This window comes from Pezoporus flaviventris, unplaced genomic scaffold (assembly GCF_033815535.1).
Source record: "Pezoporus flaviventris isolate CSIRO_AGI_PZ_B2104156 unplaced genomic scaffold, CSIRO_AGI_Pfla_v1 ptg000035l, whole genome shotgun sequence".
NCBI classification, from domain to species: Eukaryota; Metazoa; Chordata; class Aves; order Psittaciformes; family Psittacidae; genus Pezoporus; species Pezoporus flaviventris.
Window position 1 is genome coordinate 4909176 of NW_026892583.1, and position 18906 is coordinate 4928081.

Sequence of the window (18906 nt, forward strand, 5' to 3'; positions counted from 1 at the left end):
GGAAGGCAATTAACTGCCTTGCACAATATTCCAGCTACATTAAAAAGGTACATATAAAAATGAAATTATTCACCTGAACATTTTCATACAGCTAAAACCAAGCCCATACTAGTGGAAGAGAGGAGTACAGATCACACAACAGTGCTCCTAAAAAGGGCTTATCAGCATGGCAAACAATACCATCCATGAGTACCCAAGTGCAGTGATGCGGCACAGAGGGCTAAGTTTGACTCTTGCAGGTTCAAGGGCTTTGGTAAGAAAGGAAGGTTTGCCCAGGTTTAATACACCTTTCAGACAGGCTGTAAAAAACAGAAAGCATTCAGGAAAAGTCCCCACTATTTCACTGTATTAAAAAGCTTTTCCTGCAGTAAGGGAATTCAGAAACTTGGTTTGTTTCAATTTTTCAAAGGGCAAATGGCAATACTCAAGGTTCCTCTTTTGGACAAAGGCTTTTAACAACTGAAGAGAACTGTATACCAGCAGAGAAGAGCACAGTATCCAGTGACTTATTAGAAGTGTAAAACCAAGGCAAATTTCCCTCTTATCCCTCTAATAGTGAAGAAAAACTAGTCAGAAACACTTTAATCCAGAAACATGGGAGACTCTTCATCATGTTAATACTTCAATCAATATTTCTTTCAAAAAACATCTTTAGCTTAAATACAAATAATGGACCTGATGCTGGAACTAATGGGATCTACATTAGACATCAGAAGAAGGAGCCAACAATACTCCTTTCCAAAATTCAAGAAACTGAGATGTCAATAATGCTTAAAATTATCAGCTCTTCTATTTGCACTAGAAGTCAATGCTGTGAACTCCCCGGTAAGTTTAGACCCATGCTCCAGCAATTCACTAGTTAAGAATCCAAGACAAGAGAGCTCTGCTCTTTCTTGCTTGTCCGCCTATCCAGACAGTCACTGTTTTTCCTCCAATTTGCTTTCCTTTCTGAGGGTGATCTTGTTGCTTTGCCAGGAGCAAGTGCCACCTCTTTGACTGAATCATTAGCAACCACCTCAGGGAATCCATCAACTCAGGAGCTAAGCCAAAGAGATACTCTAAAGAAAACTCTAGACCACAGCTCTGGATGTTATTTGTTCCAAGTGCAACATATTTCTAATGACACACTCATCTCTAGAGAGAACTCAATTACATACTATTAACTATTGTTACTAGTTTCATGAATTCTTCTAAAGAAAAACAAGCTTAGAACTCAAGCAATTAAGTAAAAATGGAAATTACTTGCAGTTGTTTGGTTTTAAAATACCAAAAAAACTCCAAGTCTGCACAGTAGCAATGTTTATACGAAATGTTATTCTTTCCTTTAAATCCATAAAGCCATGGCATTCTTTTATTGTAATTGGTCAGCTTGCTGTTTCAGAATGAATTAAATTGAGTGAAGCAACATGGAAAGTCTAGATATACATGACAAACTAGTATGATTATTAACCAAAAGCCATCTGACTGGAAGAAAATGGAGAACAAACAGGGTATGTTCAAGCGTCAGTCTTGACTGGCTCAGATTAACATATTAGCAAGTTTCCAAAAGCAAAATGCTCCTCTCACACAGGCATAAATAGGTAGAATTAAGTTTTGGCAAGTGGAAACAATGAGTGTCCTTTGCTGCTGGCTCCTTAAGTCTCCATTGTGTAAGCTACTATTTTTAAATAGCAATAAAATACAAATTACAAGTAAAGAACTTATTTGCAGATGGTCTTACAGTCTGAAAAGTTACCAACTTATTAACAGCTCATAATTTCTCCAATATCTTAGTGTCAGAGCAGACTGCACTGGTGAGAAAGTTGTGGGGTTTGGCTTTTTTTTATGGTTGGAAAGCAAAACAGAACTAACAACAACAACAAAAGATTTATGTCTCTGGAAGAGAAAACCATTTGACTTTAACCTGGCATCTCTAAATGTGCTATCTTGATAACATTGTGTTTTGTAAGATCAAACAGTTTTGCATGCTTAAAGCCTGCCACCTAGTGATTCAAAGGACAAATTCCGGGAAGTGGTAAGAGAAAATGTACTTTATTCATGCCATCTTCAGGAAACACTATGAGTACTCAAAAAAGAAAGGGTCTTCTACTTCTAATTTCTCTATTTCTCATTCCCTTGTATCTTGGAGGACGAAAAAGGTGGTTTACTTCTATTTTTATATGGCATTTCCGAAATTTGCAATTCTACCTTTTCCATATTTAATGATTGGTGAAAAACTCCAATTACAACATCTTTGGAGATATAGATACATAGATAGATATATACGTAGATATATATATATTTAATGTTGTGTTTTTAATAGCATGAAAAGAGCTTTTGAAATTTGAAGCCAGTCAGGAGATGGTCCTGGACTGCACGTGAAAAAACTCTCCCAAGGATGCAGTTTTTGGGTTCTTCAGCACTGCATGAAATAAACAAGAAAAGAGAACCAGACCAAAAAGAAAGTAAGTGTCAACTGATATTGTTTAGGTTTCAGTCTGAAATAAAAAGTCCCTGCCTCCAGCTATGCAGGGATACAGACATAAATCATCTACATGGGGATGCAGTGGGATCCTATGGCCTGGGAAGAACAGCCATGAACGATTATGACTCAAAATAACCCTTGTCAGGAGCTCTGGCTGATGACTGTAGCTGGGCTCAATGCTCTCTGGAGAATGAGAAAAAGTGCCTCTGGGCATGAAAATGCAGAGGAAAGAGAGATAAAGTCTGGGTTCCAGTTGACACCCCTGGTTCCCCTCCCGGCAGTCTGCACGGCACAATGGGGTCAGTGAGGAGCTAGCTGACTCTCACAGTAAACAGCCAGTGAGGCCGGTGCTTTTTATCGATGCTAAAAGGACTCAGACACTTCCTGCCATTTAATCCAGGACCATTTTTCTTTCAAAGAACAGGAAAAGCCTCAAGAGATTCCCACAGTGATCGCAGCTGAGCCTGCTGCCAGGGTACTGGGAACACCGAGACTGGGAGAGGATAGATGAGGGTTAGGAGAGAGACATCCCTTGGTTCTTCTTGCCACCCATTTACTACAGACCTTCACACCACCCATTCCATTTGACACTTGCTAGACTTCAGCCTTGTAAATGGTTCCTTTAGTGTATCAGTTGTTTTCTGTAATGCACTGTGCATGCTTCTGCACATATAAACACAGCTGTATGCAGTGGTATGTGCCCTTTCCTTTCAGATTAAGTTTAGGTTTGAATGCTACCTTCCACCTAACTAAAACACAGCTGTATGAAATTACTCTTCTTTAAATTCACTTGCAGTTCCAACATCTCCTAAATGCAGGCTTTACATACACACTCATCCCAACCATCAAAGTCATCAGCTTAAATGGAAGTCTTCTGAAGAGAGTGCAGCCCTCTCTCAGTGCTACATCTGATACTTTTCTTCATTTCTCTATGCATGCATCCACCTTAATTTATCCCTTCACTATTTCTCTCCTTTCTGCTACAGCAATTCACTTCCTGTTCCCAAATAATGGATAATTCAATGAATTCCTGAAAAAACTATAAAGTCATCAACTGTCACTTAACACTATAGTGAGAGCTCATGAAAAAGGGTTTCTCCATTACATAGGTACAAACATGCACGTGCTTCAAATGACTCCAAGTACTTATGAGGTACCTTCTTAAACCGGACTGTAGCAAGCAAAAGGCCATTTTCCTTCTACTGTACTAACTTCCCCTGCCAAACATCCTTGACCCAAAAGGGTCTGGGAATAACTTAGCATCTGGCAGTGTAAGCTGTTTTTCCTCTTGGCTATCTCTCAGATCTCTAGTACTTTCTGCAGAACTCTGCTCACTGCTCAGGACCATCTTCCGACAGCCAGAATATGTCTGCCCCATGGAATTCAATGCAGTACTGGCAATCAAATTCTAGGAAATCTTGGATTACTTTAGTCTAATTCTTGGGGGAAAAAAAAAAAAAAGAAGTATATTTACAAGTACACTGGTACATCATCTTCTCCTGCTCTACCAGGAAGCATGAGTAAGTCCTCTATTCCAACTGAACCTCTGCAAATCTCACACCACATGCCTTGTTGCCCAGGCCAATTTCCTCTAACTTGGTCTCCAAACCCATTCTTCTCATTGTACACTGCTACAAGTAATTTTTATCTTTTCACAAGGAAGACCAACAGAAGATCTTTTAGGTCAATACAAAGGCCTTCCAACACACTTAGAGGTAAGATATGACTGTTAGCAATCTTCCTATCTCCAACCTCAAAACAGTATTTGGTTGTGACAGAAGACTGCTTCAGTAAGCAAATCTCTCTCTTTACAGTCAATTTGGGGGCTAACATGCTAGGAGGGTTTTGTAAGCATTAGAAAAGTTTGTGTGAGGCTTTTTCAGTATCCATGGACAGCTTTGCTGCAGACACAGGATGTGAAATCATGGTGTGTTTTAAGATACCAGGGTTAACTTTCACTCAGGAGGAAAAATAAACACGTAAATACACAACCACCCCCTCATAAAGCCCATAACCAAGTGTAATTACCACCGAAGAACAGATGTCCATATTTATCTCATCTCTGTTCCATGACAACCTCCAAACTTACCTGGTATCCTGATAAAAGACCAGCCGTTCTGAGGCCTGATCCCTAACAGCCCTCCTGGATACTCTGGGAAGAACTGGGAGGATTGCTTCAGCCAGTCAGCTGCTAGTTCAGGGGCTCCATTGAGTACACATTGCTTTGCTTCCAGACATCCTCCTTCCTTCAGTGCCTTGCGCTCGTATTCTGCACTTCGATCATTGCAGTAGAACTCCAGTGGCACAGCTGTTACCTACAAGTTAAATAATCATCAATATTCTTGTTCAAATTTCCCCTCATCCCAAGATCTCCAGTTCAGGTACCTTCCCACAGGATCAAATTTTAAGAATTAAAGTTACTGACATGTACAAATGGAATAAATCTTAAGCTGGGCTTAAAATAAGCAAAGATGCAACACCTCCCCACACCACAAAAAGTCCCGTGAACAACCAGGCACACACTACTTGCCTTTTGATAAACAATGCCTCATGCCAACTGCCACACAACTGATAGAAAAGTTGAGAGGAAAAGAAAAGTGTCCTTGCTGCACCTTTCATTTATGCCCTTCACAGTCAAGTATTTACCTACCACAGATGAGACTTACGTATCATCCTTAACAGAAACTCATGTGATGATTTAATATTAGGAAGATACACAGATTAGAAAGGAAAACAAATGAACAGGGAAACATCCCTATTTTGGAACAGCACATTTCTTGGGCTTGACAGCTGAACTGAACAGAAATGGGCTGCAGGAACAGTGCCAGTGAGCACAGGGTGATCTTTTTCTTCTGGCTATTCTCCGAATTCCTTTCCCTATTACCTGCTTTAGTATATACAACTCAGCTGGGCAGACTAGTGTTGCAAACACAGCAACTCTGATTTCATGCCATGTGAGCTATTCTGGAATGGTTCCATCATCACTTTAACTCCCTCTGCTTTGCCACACCCACCCAAAACTGTACAGAAAGCAGAAGGTCCATGTTAGCCAAACAGCTGTATGCCAACGACTGTAATATCCTTAGGTAAGGAACCTGTTCCAGCAGACAGGGCTGGCCTTTGTACAATCCAGAGCTTTCTCTTACCTCACTCATACCAGGGCAAGGGACAACTTAAAGATACTGCAGTAATAAAAACCAAAAGCGGAACTAAGCCATGGTACACACCACAACAGCCTGGGTTTTAGTTTTGATACTTCACCAGGAGTTAAACCATGTGATCCAAGCAAACACAAGTAGAACACTCTCACACAACTATAAATACACAACAATTCACCTATCCAGCACAAGAATCATTCCAATAAAATGCGGATCACCACCAACTTCTTTCTATTTTTCCTGAATATAAATATGTTTTGGGCCAACATTCTGGGGTGTTTACAAAAGCTATTTATAAGCAAGTTTAGACAAGAGTGCTGGTAGAAACTTTCACATAGTACCTACAGACCTAATTATGTGTTGAAACTCATCTAAAATTGCATCTAAACTTGCATATTAGCCAAATTAACCCTACAGTATGGGCTTATAACAGAGAGAAGTTACAAACTTGCAATCCTTTGTAGGTTTCTTCACCAACATAGGAAGCAAATATATCATTACTTTGCAAGTCGTTGTTTTGATTTCAAAAGTAAAATAGGGAAAAAAGAAATCCGTGTAAATCCATGTAAGTTAAAAATATTGTCATGAATCCTAACAGTGTGCGAATGACATTACCTATGGGAATAAGAAAAGCAATGTGACAAATGAAAATGAATGCAGGGGAAACCAAGCTTGCAAAAGTTTTCACATTATAAAAGAGGAAGTGGATCTGTGTTGGAAAAAACAGTATGGGGGTCTTCAGGTTTTGATAGGGAACAGAAAAGTAGTGGGGTTTCTGCACAATTGAGTAGGGGTGGAAATTACTGTGATAATGGAACATTAAACATTAAAAGAAATATCTTTTTATTGCAGATTAAAAGCTTTCAAGCATTTGGAGGGGTTTTAATTTTTTGTTCCAGCTTACTCTAGCATGACATAATTAACTGTTGCATACTAAGAATCATAGATATGAAGCATTATATCATGCAAATGAAGGTATTTTAATGACTTAACTAAATGATAAGCAATAAAATAGTTTAAATATCACCAGTTTTAAATACTGTCAGAACAGTAAGGTGAAGGGAGCAACCCATACCTCAGGACATACTGCCTGATACCTTAGATGCTGGCTGCACCTCTCTGAATGTTTACCAGCTAACCCTAAGTAAAAGGTATTGAACAAGATCTTCTGGCTGGAAGCTGTGGTCCAGTCCTGTTTTACAGGAGCTCTGTGGAATAGATTCACCTCACAGAGACTTCTCTTTGCAAGAGCCAAACAATTGTTTAAACAGATTCATGAGCACAATTATAGTACGTATTAAAAAAGCAGACAAAATCTTGCAATAATGGTAAAGCCACTGCTTTGCAAAAAGCCAAGAGCTATTTTTAAACCAGTCTGGCTTATGGGTCTATACATACAGCCACCTGAAACACTGCAAAGTGGAACAGTCTGTGTTAACACTTTGTACACATTTCCATCACTCAAAACAGACTTTTAGGGTTGATGCTATCTTGTACTGCCATCTGCAGTCAAAGCACAGGACTGATTTTTGAGGGAGATGGCAAAATCTCTCAATTCAAACATGCAACCCCAGCTCTCTCAGCCCTGTCTCTATAGCAGAGGTGCTCCATCCCTCTGAGCATCTTCGTGGCCTCCTCTGGACTTGCTCCAACAGGTTCACATCCCTCTCGTGCTGGGGGCTCCAGAGTTGGATGCAGGACTGCAGGTGGGGTGTCACAAGAGCAGAGGAGAGGGGGAAGAATTACCTCCCTCAACCTGCTGGACACACTTGCGATACAGCCCAGCATACAGTTGGCTTTCTGCGCTGCAAGCACACACTGGATCTATTGAAACCAAACAATACTGATTGAAACTGAATTAGTCAGCTTCCTAATCAGAATACAAGATCCATCCTCCAAGCTATATGTACCCCAGAAAACTGCCTGCATAGAAAGAAAACTATGACACTGACTCACCCCTCACCATCCCATAGCTGCTATATAAACATGCACTCCTATCATTCACTCCATTAACTTCCCAAAATTCATCACAGGTCAAACAATAACAGAAGGCTATAGTTTCTGAGAAGATATGTGTCCTTTCTGCTGCTTCAGGTCTTCTGCACTCCTGCCAAAAGTTTCTAACAAGCATAAAATTAAGTCTTTGTATTCTTAGAAACAAGAAGCCATGCTTCCACTTAACCATCTTTAAACACCAGCAAAGCCAAAACAAGTAACTTTTATTCATGAGAATAAATATTAGAGACGATCTCTCCTTGCCCTTCCCTTCCCCTTCATATGTAGCCTTCTAAGCCCCTTCTCCTCCCTTCCTGATGTAGGGGGAAGTATTCCACATATTCTTCATCTGTAATGCAAATTTAGGTACAAAGAGTGAGAAAACAAAGGAATCTGAAGGAGAAGTGGCTTTCACAATTTACTCTTGGAATAACTGCTTGTTCCTGAACCAGGTAATCGTAGAATCATAGAATGGTTTGTGTTGGAAGGGACCTTGAAGCTCATCCAGTTCCAACCCTCTGTCACAGGCAGGGACACCTTCCACTAGACCAGGCTGCTTAAAGCTCCATCCAACCTGGCCCTGAACGCTTCCAGGGACAGGAATTTGTTGTGACTGGGACGTGATGTGTGACTTTGAGAAGTTCAGTTTGGATTTCTGGCCCCTGGAGCTGCAGGCACAGATGAATTCAGCTCAGGCAACAGCATGTAGGTAATAACAGAGAGTCCTACTTGCCATCTACCCTTCTCCAGAATCATATGTATAACTGCATGTGGGCCCATTTGATCAAGCTTACAGCAGTAACATCAACAGTGAGTAAAGAACGTAACATCTGTACGGTCTGGTAATAAAAGTATGTTTTGCCCAATTTTGTCAAGATCCAACAACATGGAATGCAGTATCCACAGACTTCAGAAGGTCTCTTGTGTCGGCCCAGGAAATTTCAGCTAAAATAATTTCAAAATTCAATTGATAGGTGATGGACAATCCCAAGCAGTACCACTTAATATCCAAAAGATTTAGAAAATTCCAATTCAAATAATTCTTACACAGTGCAATTTGGTGTTTCCTTTTTGGCACATAAGCTGATGCAATGAGAGACAACTAACATCCTTTTCAAAAAGGCACTGCTCCTTAGCTCCCTTTTGTCATCAGTGTTGACCAAACAATCGCTCCATTCTGTTCATAGCATATCTTCATCTCCCTCTCAGATTACTGGGGAACAATCTACTTAACCTCTTCTGTAATTTTACTGCTTTTGGTACTAGAAGAGAAAGTGAAATCTTATGTATCTCAGAACAACTCCTGTGAGGTACATCTCAGAACTCTCCTTTTCCCTTCAGGGCACATTACAGTCACTTCCCCTACAAAAAAAACTACTATTGAATACAGTAGCAAAAGGATATCCTCACAACAGTTTTACCCAACCAAAAGAAAGTAATAGATCATCCTGTTCCTAAGACACAATTCTAACAAGATTTAAAACACAATAGAAAATACATAATTTACAACTTAACTTGGGACTTACCCGTGGACTGGCTATGCACAGGAAGGACGGCAGCTCAGTCACCTGGCAGCACCGTACATATGAGGTAGCTGATCTCCTTCGATGTATGACATGATCTGAATAGCCAGTAACTGCTTTACAGTGGCTGCTGAACACAAGGTTCTGAAAACAAAATTAAAACTAGTAAGTTACTAAGTCTATAAAGAAATACTCTTAAATATTGTGACCACTCATGGGAAAGACAGACAAAAAACACTGGCCAAGTATCTCTCTTTGTAAAAGGAAACTACACATCTTTTGCAGTGAGAATGTATGGGATCTTTGTGTAATTATCAGAACATTCAAATCCTGAAACAGTTGAAATTAAAATAGCCCGTACCAATACCTGTGTTTATGCCCAGCTGGAACCAGAAACAAGTTTTAGGCTCTTTGAACCTTTTGACTTTAGCTTTTATAAAGAAGGAAAGACAGGAATATTCTTAGGTCTGCCCCTCAAGCTGTTTTCAAGCTAATCCTTGATCTATTCTGAAGCATAAGTAAAATGAAATTTAGAAGAGAAAAAAAACTAAGATTCTAAATGAGACTAGTCTGGTACCCTTGGACTTTCATCGTTTCCAACCTTTTCTTCCTTTTCTGTGCAAACCAGCTCTGAATTTTAACCTGAGAACTTTCAAGATGGCAGCATGGTTACTCATACACATGAACACACCCATGTATAAATCCTGGAACTTGCCACATGTGTATCAATATCCTTTTGATAGAGAAAAATGTACTGATTCAGAAGCGGGGGCATTGAGATGCACCAGCATTAAAAAAAAGAAAAGGGGGAATTTTGAAGATGCTCAACCCCACACAGAAAAATATCAGAAAACTAAATTTTCTAGAGCAGGTTGCTCCAAGCCCCGTCCACAACTTGGCCTTGAACACTGCCAGGGATGGGGCAGCCACAGCTTCTCTGGGCACCCTGTGCCAGCGCCTCAGCACCCTCATAGGGAACAATTTCTTCCTAATATCTCATCTCAATCTTCCCTCTGTCAGGTTAAAGCCTTTCCCCTTGTCCTGTCACTACAGGCCCTTGTAAAAAGTCCCTCTCCAGATTTCTTGTGGGCCCCTTTTAGGTACTGGAAGACTGTTGTAAGTCCTCCCCTAAGCCTTCTCCAGGCTGAAGAAACCCAACTCTCTCATCCTGTCTTCATAGAAGAGGTGCTCCAGCCCCTGATCATCTTCATTATGTATTATCATTACTTATAATTTTTTTTTAAAGCACACAGGGCATTCTTCTGCATACTACAGGAAACACGCAGCAATTTTAATCACATAAGAGGTATACCTTTCATTGATCACAGGATGTGCCCTCCTAGCTTTCCTAGCAGTTCACTTAAGTAAAATGTGACTAGTATCTAAAGCTTTGGCATTGCTCTGCCCCAGTTCCTAATGCACCAGAATCAGCTGCATGCTACTTTCACTTTACAGAGCCTCCCAATTTCCTAAAATCCCAGTGTCTGAAGTTCTATACAACAGGGTACATGACAGAAGCAGATGCCTTGTCTATAACATTGCAACTGGATATATGTATTCCTCCATATTAAGAAAAGCAAACTAAAACCATCCACAGCAGCACTTTATTATGGATCATAAATTCTGGGCCCTTTCCATTTCCAGAAGTAAATTCACTGGGCAAGATGCAGACTGCTAACGTGTATAATTTGGAACCTGCTGACAAGGGAGAAATATAGCCTTACTGTACATAGGTGCTAGCACCACCTATGAAATACAGTTACTCCTAGCATGTAAGTGGGTCTTTCAGTTGCTACCAGCATGACTTGTGGTGGGGAGCTGGCAAAAATAAAGTGTGTATGCTCTGACTGAACATCCGCTCCTCCCTATAGAAGGTTGAGTGCAGAAAGAGCTGACAATAGCCTTTCACTGACACTCAGCAGGGCTAAAAAGCACAGGTCAAAGCTTGGGCCACACTGGATATGTGATCCCAAAAGCAGGCTTTACTCAGCTGGCAATTCTTCATCAGTAATGCTGGCTTAACACAACTGCTTCACATGTTCACTCCTGTCCCCGCAGAGCCGCTTCTTGTTGACCTAGCTGTTTGTACTCCTTAAGATGCTGATCAAGATGAAAACAAACCCTTGCCCCTCCACTCCAAGTTAGTTTTGTGATCTGTTTCACCACCTGGTAAAACAGGCCGTGTGCTGAAACAGCAGAGTGGGAAATACAAGGCTGGGAGTACCTGGCGGTGGGCAACAGATGTGAATGGTGGCTTATTCGTCTGAGGACCAGAAGTGGTGGCAACAAAGCACCAGCACTGCTGCTGAAAGGGGAGAAATCCCTTCCATGGCATTTGTGCCACTTCTTGCTCGAGTTATATCACCTGCCTATCCCTCCAAAAAGCCTATTTACCTACACATGTAACCAAAGAACCAATTCAACAGCCATGAAAAAGTAAGTTTTCTGCAGTTGGTGCATACAGGATGTGACAGTGCAAGCCCACATCAGCGGAGGCAGGATTCAGCAGCTGGGAGTAAAGAAAGTACAGCAAAGATCAGAAAGGAAGAGCGACTTCCTTCCCAGCAACAGCAGGCTAGTATATGGACTCAGACCAACTGCCTTTGAGTTAAGTAAAAGCCCACTCACTGGGGGTACAACTCATTTTACAAAGAGGAATCAGTGTTGCATGCAGTCACAAGAGCTTTCCAGTAAGTCTTACAACACCAAGTGTTGGCATACTGATTGTGGCCCTGGTCACGAGAGGAGTTTGGTAACTATTTCCTGGAAAGCAAGAATACAAGAAATGGCTAACAAAGTGTAATTCCAAACCTATGCAAGTTTGTTATTTAATTCTCTTTTGGAAAACAATATCAAAGAGCCATCAAAGATGGCTTTAGCCCTATTAGAAGTACCCAGGAAGAAACATAAAGGAAAACTTCCAAGAAGGTATCAAAAATAATTGAAAAATTTTACTTTTGCATATATAGAGTATTAGAAGTAAGTCTTGTACATGGGCATTAATCCGGTTTTCAGTGCTATGCTTCCTGCGTACAAATTATGAGCAGGTCACAAGAAAACATCCCTCTCTGAGCTCCCTGACATACGTAGCAGTTAAGTATTCATGAACAGAGCAGACACCAGATACAACAGGGACAGTGGAAACCAGCTTCCATCAGTCACATACATGGAAAAGACTGGGTAAAGTTACAGAACTGAACACAGCCACAGCTCTGAAATGGATCCTATACCTTAGTACAACAAAGCCAAGAACTCAAGAGGATTGTTAAAAAGTAAGAAGTACACATCTACTAAAACTTTGCAATACAAAGGAAGTGTTGGAAGAGGCATTCCCATACTGCAGAGCTCCAATTAAATATGGGTGGTTGCTACCAGCATCTTAAGCTCATTAACAATCCTACCTAATAGAAAGAAAATTAGGAAAGCAAAGGATAGAAGAGTTCATTTCAACAGATCAGATTTTACATTAATTTAAATAGAATCATAGAATAGTTAGAGTTGGAAAGTACCTTAAGATCATCTAGTTCCAGTCCCCTGCTATGGGCAGGGACATCTCACACAAAACCATGTCACCCAAAATCAATGGATACAAATGAATACACATCTTCTGGAGGTGCTGAATAAGGGGAATGAAGAGACCTCACACTTCTGTGTTTATGTGAAGAAACTCATACTATATTTAGACAGATGTTACCTCAATTTCCGAAAGATCCGTTAAAAATAAATGTGGGTTTTTGTCTACTGACTTATTTTCATGGTTTGTCTCTTGTATCGGAAATGCTGATCTGAGCGGTTAAGAAAAGCCTTTCCAGATTTATACCATTTCCTTTTTCCTCTGTCTCTCTCCCTCCTCACTCCCTACACGTTACTATCTTATGAAGCCCTAGAGAAAGCCTCAGGGAATTTTACATTGAAAGTTTCTCAAATCTGGGCTTAGATGAAAACAGTGAGGTCATTTTCACCCATGATGCTGCTTGCTGCTAAAAGGCATGCTTGTTTTGCACACCTTTAAGAGGTTCTACATACAAGCTCTGAAAACTAAATCCTGCAAATACAGGTTATTTTCAAGTGACTTCAGGTGGTAATTTGTCTAACGTGCAGGTTAGAAAACAGATCTAAAGAATCTGTCGTAACTGTAGGGCTAAATGTCCTTTAGATTTACTGGGGTTATCACAAATGCACTGTATTGCACACACTGATGAACTCTGCTTCTCAGCTGGCTGTTTTCTCCATAAAAGGTAGTAGTTACACCAGTCACTAGTCACACATAGTCACAGCACTGCGACCTCTGAGCCACAAGGAATGACTTCCTCAAAGGACAGAAATTATTTGGAGAAATCAAATTACATGTTTAAGTCATGCTAGGTTGGGGCACAGGTGGGACTGTAGCCTACCTATATGCTTTACATTTCATTTTTAATATTAAAACCTACATGTGCACATTCTTATTTAATGTCTATAACATTAACTCACCTGTTCTCTAAGAAAATTTAACAACTTCCAATTTTTTCGTATTTATGCACACTAACTCAAAGGGTATGCAAAGATCTCTATCTTCTACATACATAAAAATGAATGCTACCTTCTATAAGGGCATACAACTTTTTATACCATCTTCTACTCCTTTACTGTTAGGCTGCAACACTTATGATCCCACACAAGTTCTCTTTAACCATACCAAGGAAACAACAGAGCTATAGTGCAGTTTTAGAGATAAGTTATTACACAGTCATTATACCAACTGCTGAATGTAATCCCAAAAAGCTAACTGAAAACAAATTCATACAGCGCAGCATTTTATGAAGCTAGACATGGAAACATGGAATATTTGAACACCAGCACAGCCAGAGTTAACTGGCATACACGCTCAGTTGGCTTGCTCTTTGTTTGATAACTAGGAGGACTCATTTTGTTGGCTTTGCTGTTAACACTGCAAAACATGACACCAAGTCCAAGGTTGGTTTCCTACTGCTTATGCGTCTTCAATTTCAACTTCCTCTACACACTATTCAATTGAATTCTGGCTATCTCCTTTCCCCTTCCAGACTCATGAACAGAAGCAATATTCCCTAGAGAAATTTGGCACAATCTGTTTCAGAAGAGGTTTTTTTACTGCATATCTGCTAACTGCCCCAGATGCTTTCCTGACTCTGTGCTAGCACTTTTGTGAACTTATTTCCCAGTGAAACAAATCAATGGAGCTATAACCTAACTCAGGAAATCAACAGCAATTTAGTCATAAAAAGACAAAACCTTCACACACATCCCAGGCAAAAGATCAGAGTAAACGACCTTGCATTACACAGTAAGATGAAAACATCTGGAGTCTCTCAGCCAGCAGCAGAAGCAGATTTCACAGAAAGACACCACTGACAATGCTTGTCCACCAGCTCTGAAACACTGCTTGGCTGAAGTCTCTGCTTTCCCCAGGGCTGCAATAATGTATTGAATTTGATCTATTTCAGTCAGAAACCAAGCACCTTACATGTAGGAAACATTACAAAACTCTTAAGCTGACATGTAGAATCCATCCCTGATACGTCACGAGTCTAGTTCTGCTGCTTCAGTAGCATTTTTAAGACTTCTAATTCAACTGATTTATTCTTTATAGCAGTTTTGAAATGCATCACCACATGGAAGACAGTAGTTAAAATTACTTCTCTATTCAGCTCTCTGAACTTTATATACTGGATCTAATAAAACAGATAATAAAATGATCCTGCTTCCAAGTTTGTTTTCCCCAGTTGTATAAGGATAGAAAGGTTTAAATCATTTGCCAGTCATGAGGATTTGCTACCTACCTCCGCAGCACAAAACTGTTGCTTACCTGCAGCAAAGTGCAGCTGTGCAAGTTAGGGAAAGACAGCGGGAAATTTACATCAAGCAAGAAATCCCTGTTCCTCAGAAAACATGACCCCTGCTGTTTCTCCCCTTCAGTTTCCACCCAGGAGCGAATGTGATGGAGCCTGTAGGATGCTTTCAGAGACAGGAAAAGAGCTAACCACCTGAAACAGAACACAGTACATACATTCATTCACTGCTTTGTGAAAGAAAGGCTTGAGGATATTTACAGCATAACTATTTGATGCAAATGTTTCTTTCAGAACATCAGGCTTACAGTGTCCTGACTTAAATATTTTTTGCTGGATGTTTTCCAATTACATTACTCTTATATTATTTTTTCCTAAGGTGGCTTAAGTGAAGTGATTAAATCAGAAGAAACTTCAAAGCACTTGTTTAAAAGGCTTGAGTCCAAGTTAGCCACTGCTACTTAAAACTGCACTCTGATTTCTCTGTTAATTGCTCCATATGTAAATTATTCATAACCTGCATAATGAATGCAGTATTTATAATACAGATCATTCAGACAGGTCCAGAGAAACTGGATTTGTGTTACTGAAACACAACAAGAAACACTAGTCCCAAATAGCCACAATAAAAGAATATTAGCCCTAAGCAAAACACATTTATTAATAAAGACTTGCTCTTAATCTCAGTTTCTTACAGGCACTATCTAACATCAGTCAGAGTACTGTCCATTGCATACACTGTAACTTACCCATACAGTTCACAATGCTAAAATTCCATTATCCTAAGCTTATGCCTTGGAATTCCATTACATATTAAAACCAGGTATGTGGAAACTAGACAACACGGTTCACAGCTGAAGAACAACTGTCACAGCACAAGTGTATTCCGTGTGTGTTAAAACACATGCTCAAGAGCAATTGGCAACCACTGCAATAAACTGGCCTTCAGAAGTCTGAATTTTGCACTTGCTAATGTCAGCAACCTACAGTATGATGTTAAGTAAATTCTTCTGTGGCCCTTTGACAGTCTTGTGTATTTACAGTGTCAAATCTTTGTTAACAGAGGTTTTCTTTTGACAGTCATACAAATCACCTTGCATAATGGTTGCCTGCAATATTAGATAATAGACAAATGGTAATATTAAGAAGCATAGAAAATGCATGTTTATAGAGATGCCTCTGACATCACCTGTGCTTTTCCTACAATTACTAAAGGGGAAAAAAACACCCAAAAAAGTTGTCCTCACCTGGCTAAATGTCCCTGATTCATGAGGTTTGCCATTTCCGCTGGAGAGACATCAATAAATCGGAGGAAAGAAAAACAGCTTTCTTCGTTGATGCCTACATCATAGAAATACTAAAGTTAGGCCAACATATTTTGCAGACACTCAACTGAAAAAAATAAACTTACTCCATCAATTCAAGATACACATTTTCTCACATATGACAAATCTAGATGACTAAACAGGGGATCATAATTTAACCTGGATCTTTCAGAAATACTGCAAATTTTATCTGAATCACTGCTGGCTGATTCCAAGTTCTAGTTCGTTTTCCAGTCTGGGCAAGAGAAAGGAATTTTACCAAGACAGAAACCCCATTCTAGGGCAGAAAATCACGCAGCCAGTAAGGACATTGATTTCACTTTGTAAGAATAGATAGGCACTGTGCACATTTGCGAATCCAAACACATATCTACCAGACAGCTGACCAGAACACACACATCTCAGGATGTCTGCCAAACATGCTCCCTCTCACTCAGCCAGCCAGCCAAACGGGTTGGAAGGAGATGTAGGAATTGATAGAGGAATGTGAGTATGGGGATAACGATGTAACAGGTATGGTGAGAATGATGGAAACACTGCAGTGAAGGGTGGGGAGCAGAAGAGATACCTTGCACTGTTAATAAAGAAAGCCTTTCAGGCCCACCCATGCACACTGCATATCCCCAATATCATTTGTATCTTTTTTAATTTCTACACAAAAACTATATTGCCAAACTTATTTTCCTTTTATGGCATGTCAAAAAAGGTCCCCAAGGAAAAGCCTCTCTCGTGAAACCCCACTTGGAGTCCTGTGTCCAGTTCTGGTATCCGCAACATAAGGACATATAGCTGCTGAAGCAAGCCCAGAGGAAGCCATGAGCATGATCAGAGGGCTGGAGCACCTCCCGTATGAATGTAGGCTGAGAAAGTTGGGGCTGTTCAGCCTGGAGAAGAGAAGGCTGCGTGGAGACCTCATGGCAGCCTTCCAGTATCTAAAGGTAACTACAAGGATGCTGGGGAGAGACTCTTCACTAAGGACTGTAATGATAGGACAAGGGGTAACAGGTTAAAACTTAAACAGGAGAAGTTCAGGTTAGACATAAGGAAGAAGTTCTTTACTGTGAGGGTAGTGAGGCACTGGAATGGGTTGCCCAAGGAAGTTGTGAATGCTCCACCCCTAGCAGTGTTCAAGGCCAGGTTGGACAGAATCTTGGGTGACACGGTCTACTGTGTGGTGTCCCTGCCATGGCATGGAGGTTGGAACCAGATTATCTTAAGGTCCTTTCCAACCCTAACTATTCTATGATTCTATGGTGATTCTATGAATACCAAAACAAGCAGAAAACAGAATCAGCAAGACATACAGAAGTTAAAGTTACAGAGAAGCAGAGACTCCTATAGCTGCATCTGGTTCTTCATACTTGTAAAGGGTTTTGCATAACTGAACAGGGCCATACTAAGAGATTTCAGCATAGTAATGCAGCCATTATTTCTCTTGTTTTTTTTCTCCCAGTTTTTCCAACTCTTACAGCGAAGCAGTCTAATCAACTCTTTTGAGAAAAAAAAAAAATCAATCACCTATGATAATAAATTGTATTTTATAAGCAGCTTATGTGATTGTTTTTGCTCATTGGTTAGATCCTGGGTCACTTGCATCTCATCTATTTTCTACTTGAAAGAGAAGTTGGCAGTTTAACATATGATACAGAATGTACTGAAATGAATCCAAGATTTACCTGAATTGAATCTGTGAAGAACTCACATTAAACTAAAAAGGCAGCATTAATCCCTTGAAGCAAGTTAAAACAAGACAGGAAGAATAGAACAAGAGACTGCAGTAGGATTAAACAGTAACCAACTAACAAGCTGTCTCCATATAATTCTTCCAGCTGCTTCTATCTGTTCCTCATTGAATGTTGCTCCTCATATGTAAAAGTACAAATACTAACAAAATTTCACCAAATTTTAACCAGATTATCTCAGCGGACTAATTGATCTGGCCTGTCAGTCCTTCTCACTGAGTAAGTTACATCTCATGCAAGTGTGCATTCCCATTTGCTTCCCAGCACTGTAAACCTACCCTTCCTATGGAAGAGAGACTGCTGGATGTGGTCTGGTGCAAATGGCGAAAGTGAAACCCGTAACCACCTGAAAATGAAAGCAACAAAACCAAGTAAAATCACTAAGGTGTTAACACATATAGTGTTCAATTACACAATCAGCAGAAAATGCAGAGTAACCATTCAGTTCTCCACTGTAAGTATTTCAGCACCCTAGACAACTGGAATTGCATGGAAGTAAGAGAAAAGCATCATCAGCCCACAGGCACTATGGTTAATTTGACGCCGAGACACTCCATTGCTCTGGAATTGCATTATACAGTGTAGAACAGTTAGTCTCATCTTCAAATATGGCTTTCTCATCTTTGCCCTGAGCACTCCTCATAACTGATGCACACAAAATTAATCAAGAACTGACACAGTTGGACAAAACGGCAAACTGCATGCAGGCAGCTTCTATTCATCCCAAGTAAGCATTAAAAGCTGTCAAGGCACTAGTAGATGCTGAAGATATACCATGTCACAGACAAGCAGATACTGATAGCTTCCTTAAACATGAAAACTCACTGAAGGGAAACCCCAGGGCTTTTGGTTTTGTTTTGTATTTTGAAGAATTCTTTTAAAGCCTAAT

At 40.2% G+C, this 18906-nt stretch overlaps 1 protein-coding gene across 1 annotated transcript in view; it reads right to left on the minus strand.

The window, feature by feature from the left end:
- INO80 (INO80 complex ATPase subunit) overlaps window positions 1–18906 on the minus strand; it is a 62659-nt gene that overhangs the window by 15650 nt on the left and 28103 nt on the right. Inside the window, exons 22-26 of the mRNA XM_061462297.1 lie at window positions 18296–18363; window positions 16198–16291; window positions 14968–15145; window positions 9144–9284; window positions 4554–4779 (exon numbers count right to left, since the gene is read on the minus strand). Of these exons, the coding sequence (XP_061318281.1) occupies window positions 4554–4779; window positions 9144–9284; window positions 14968–15145; window positions 16198–16291; window positions 18296–18363 (707 nt within the window). The remainder of the gene's footprint in view (window positions 1–4553; window positions 4780–9143; window positions 9285–14967; window positions 15146–16197; window positions 16292–18295; window positions 18364–18906) is intronic.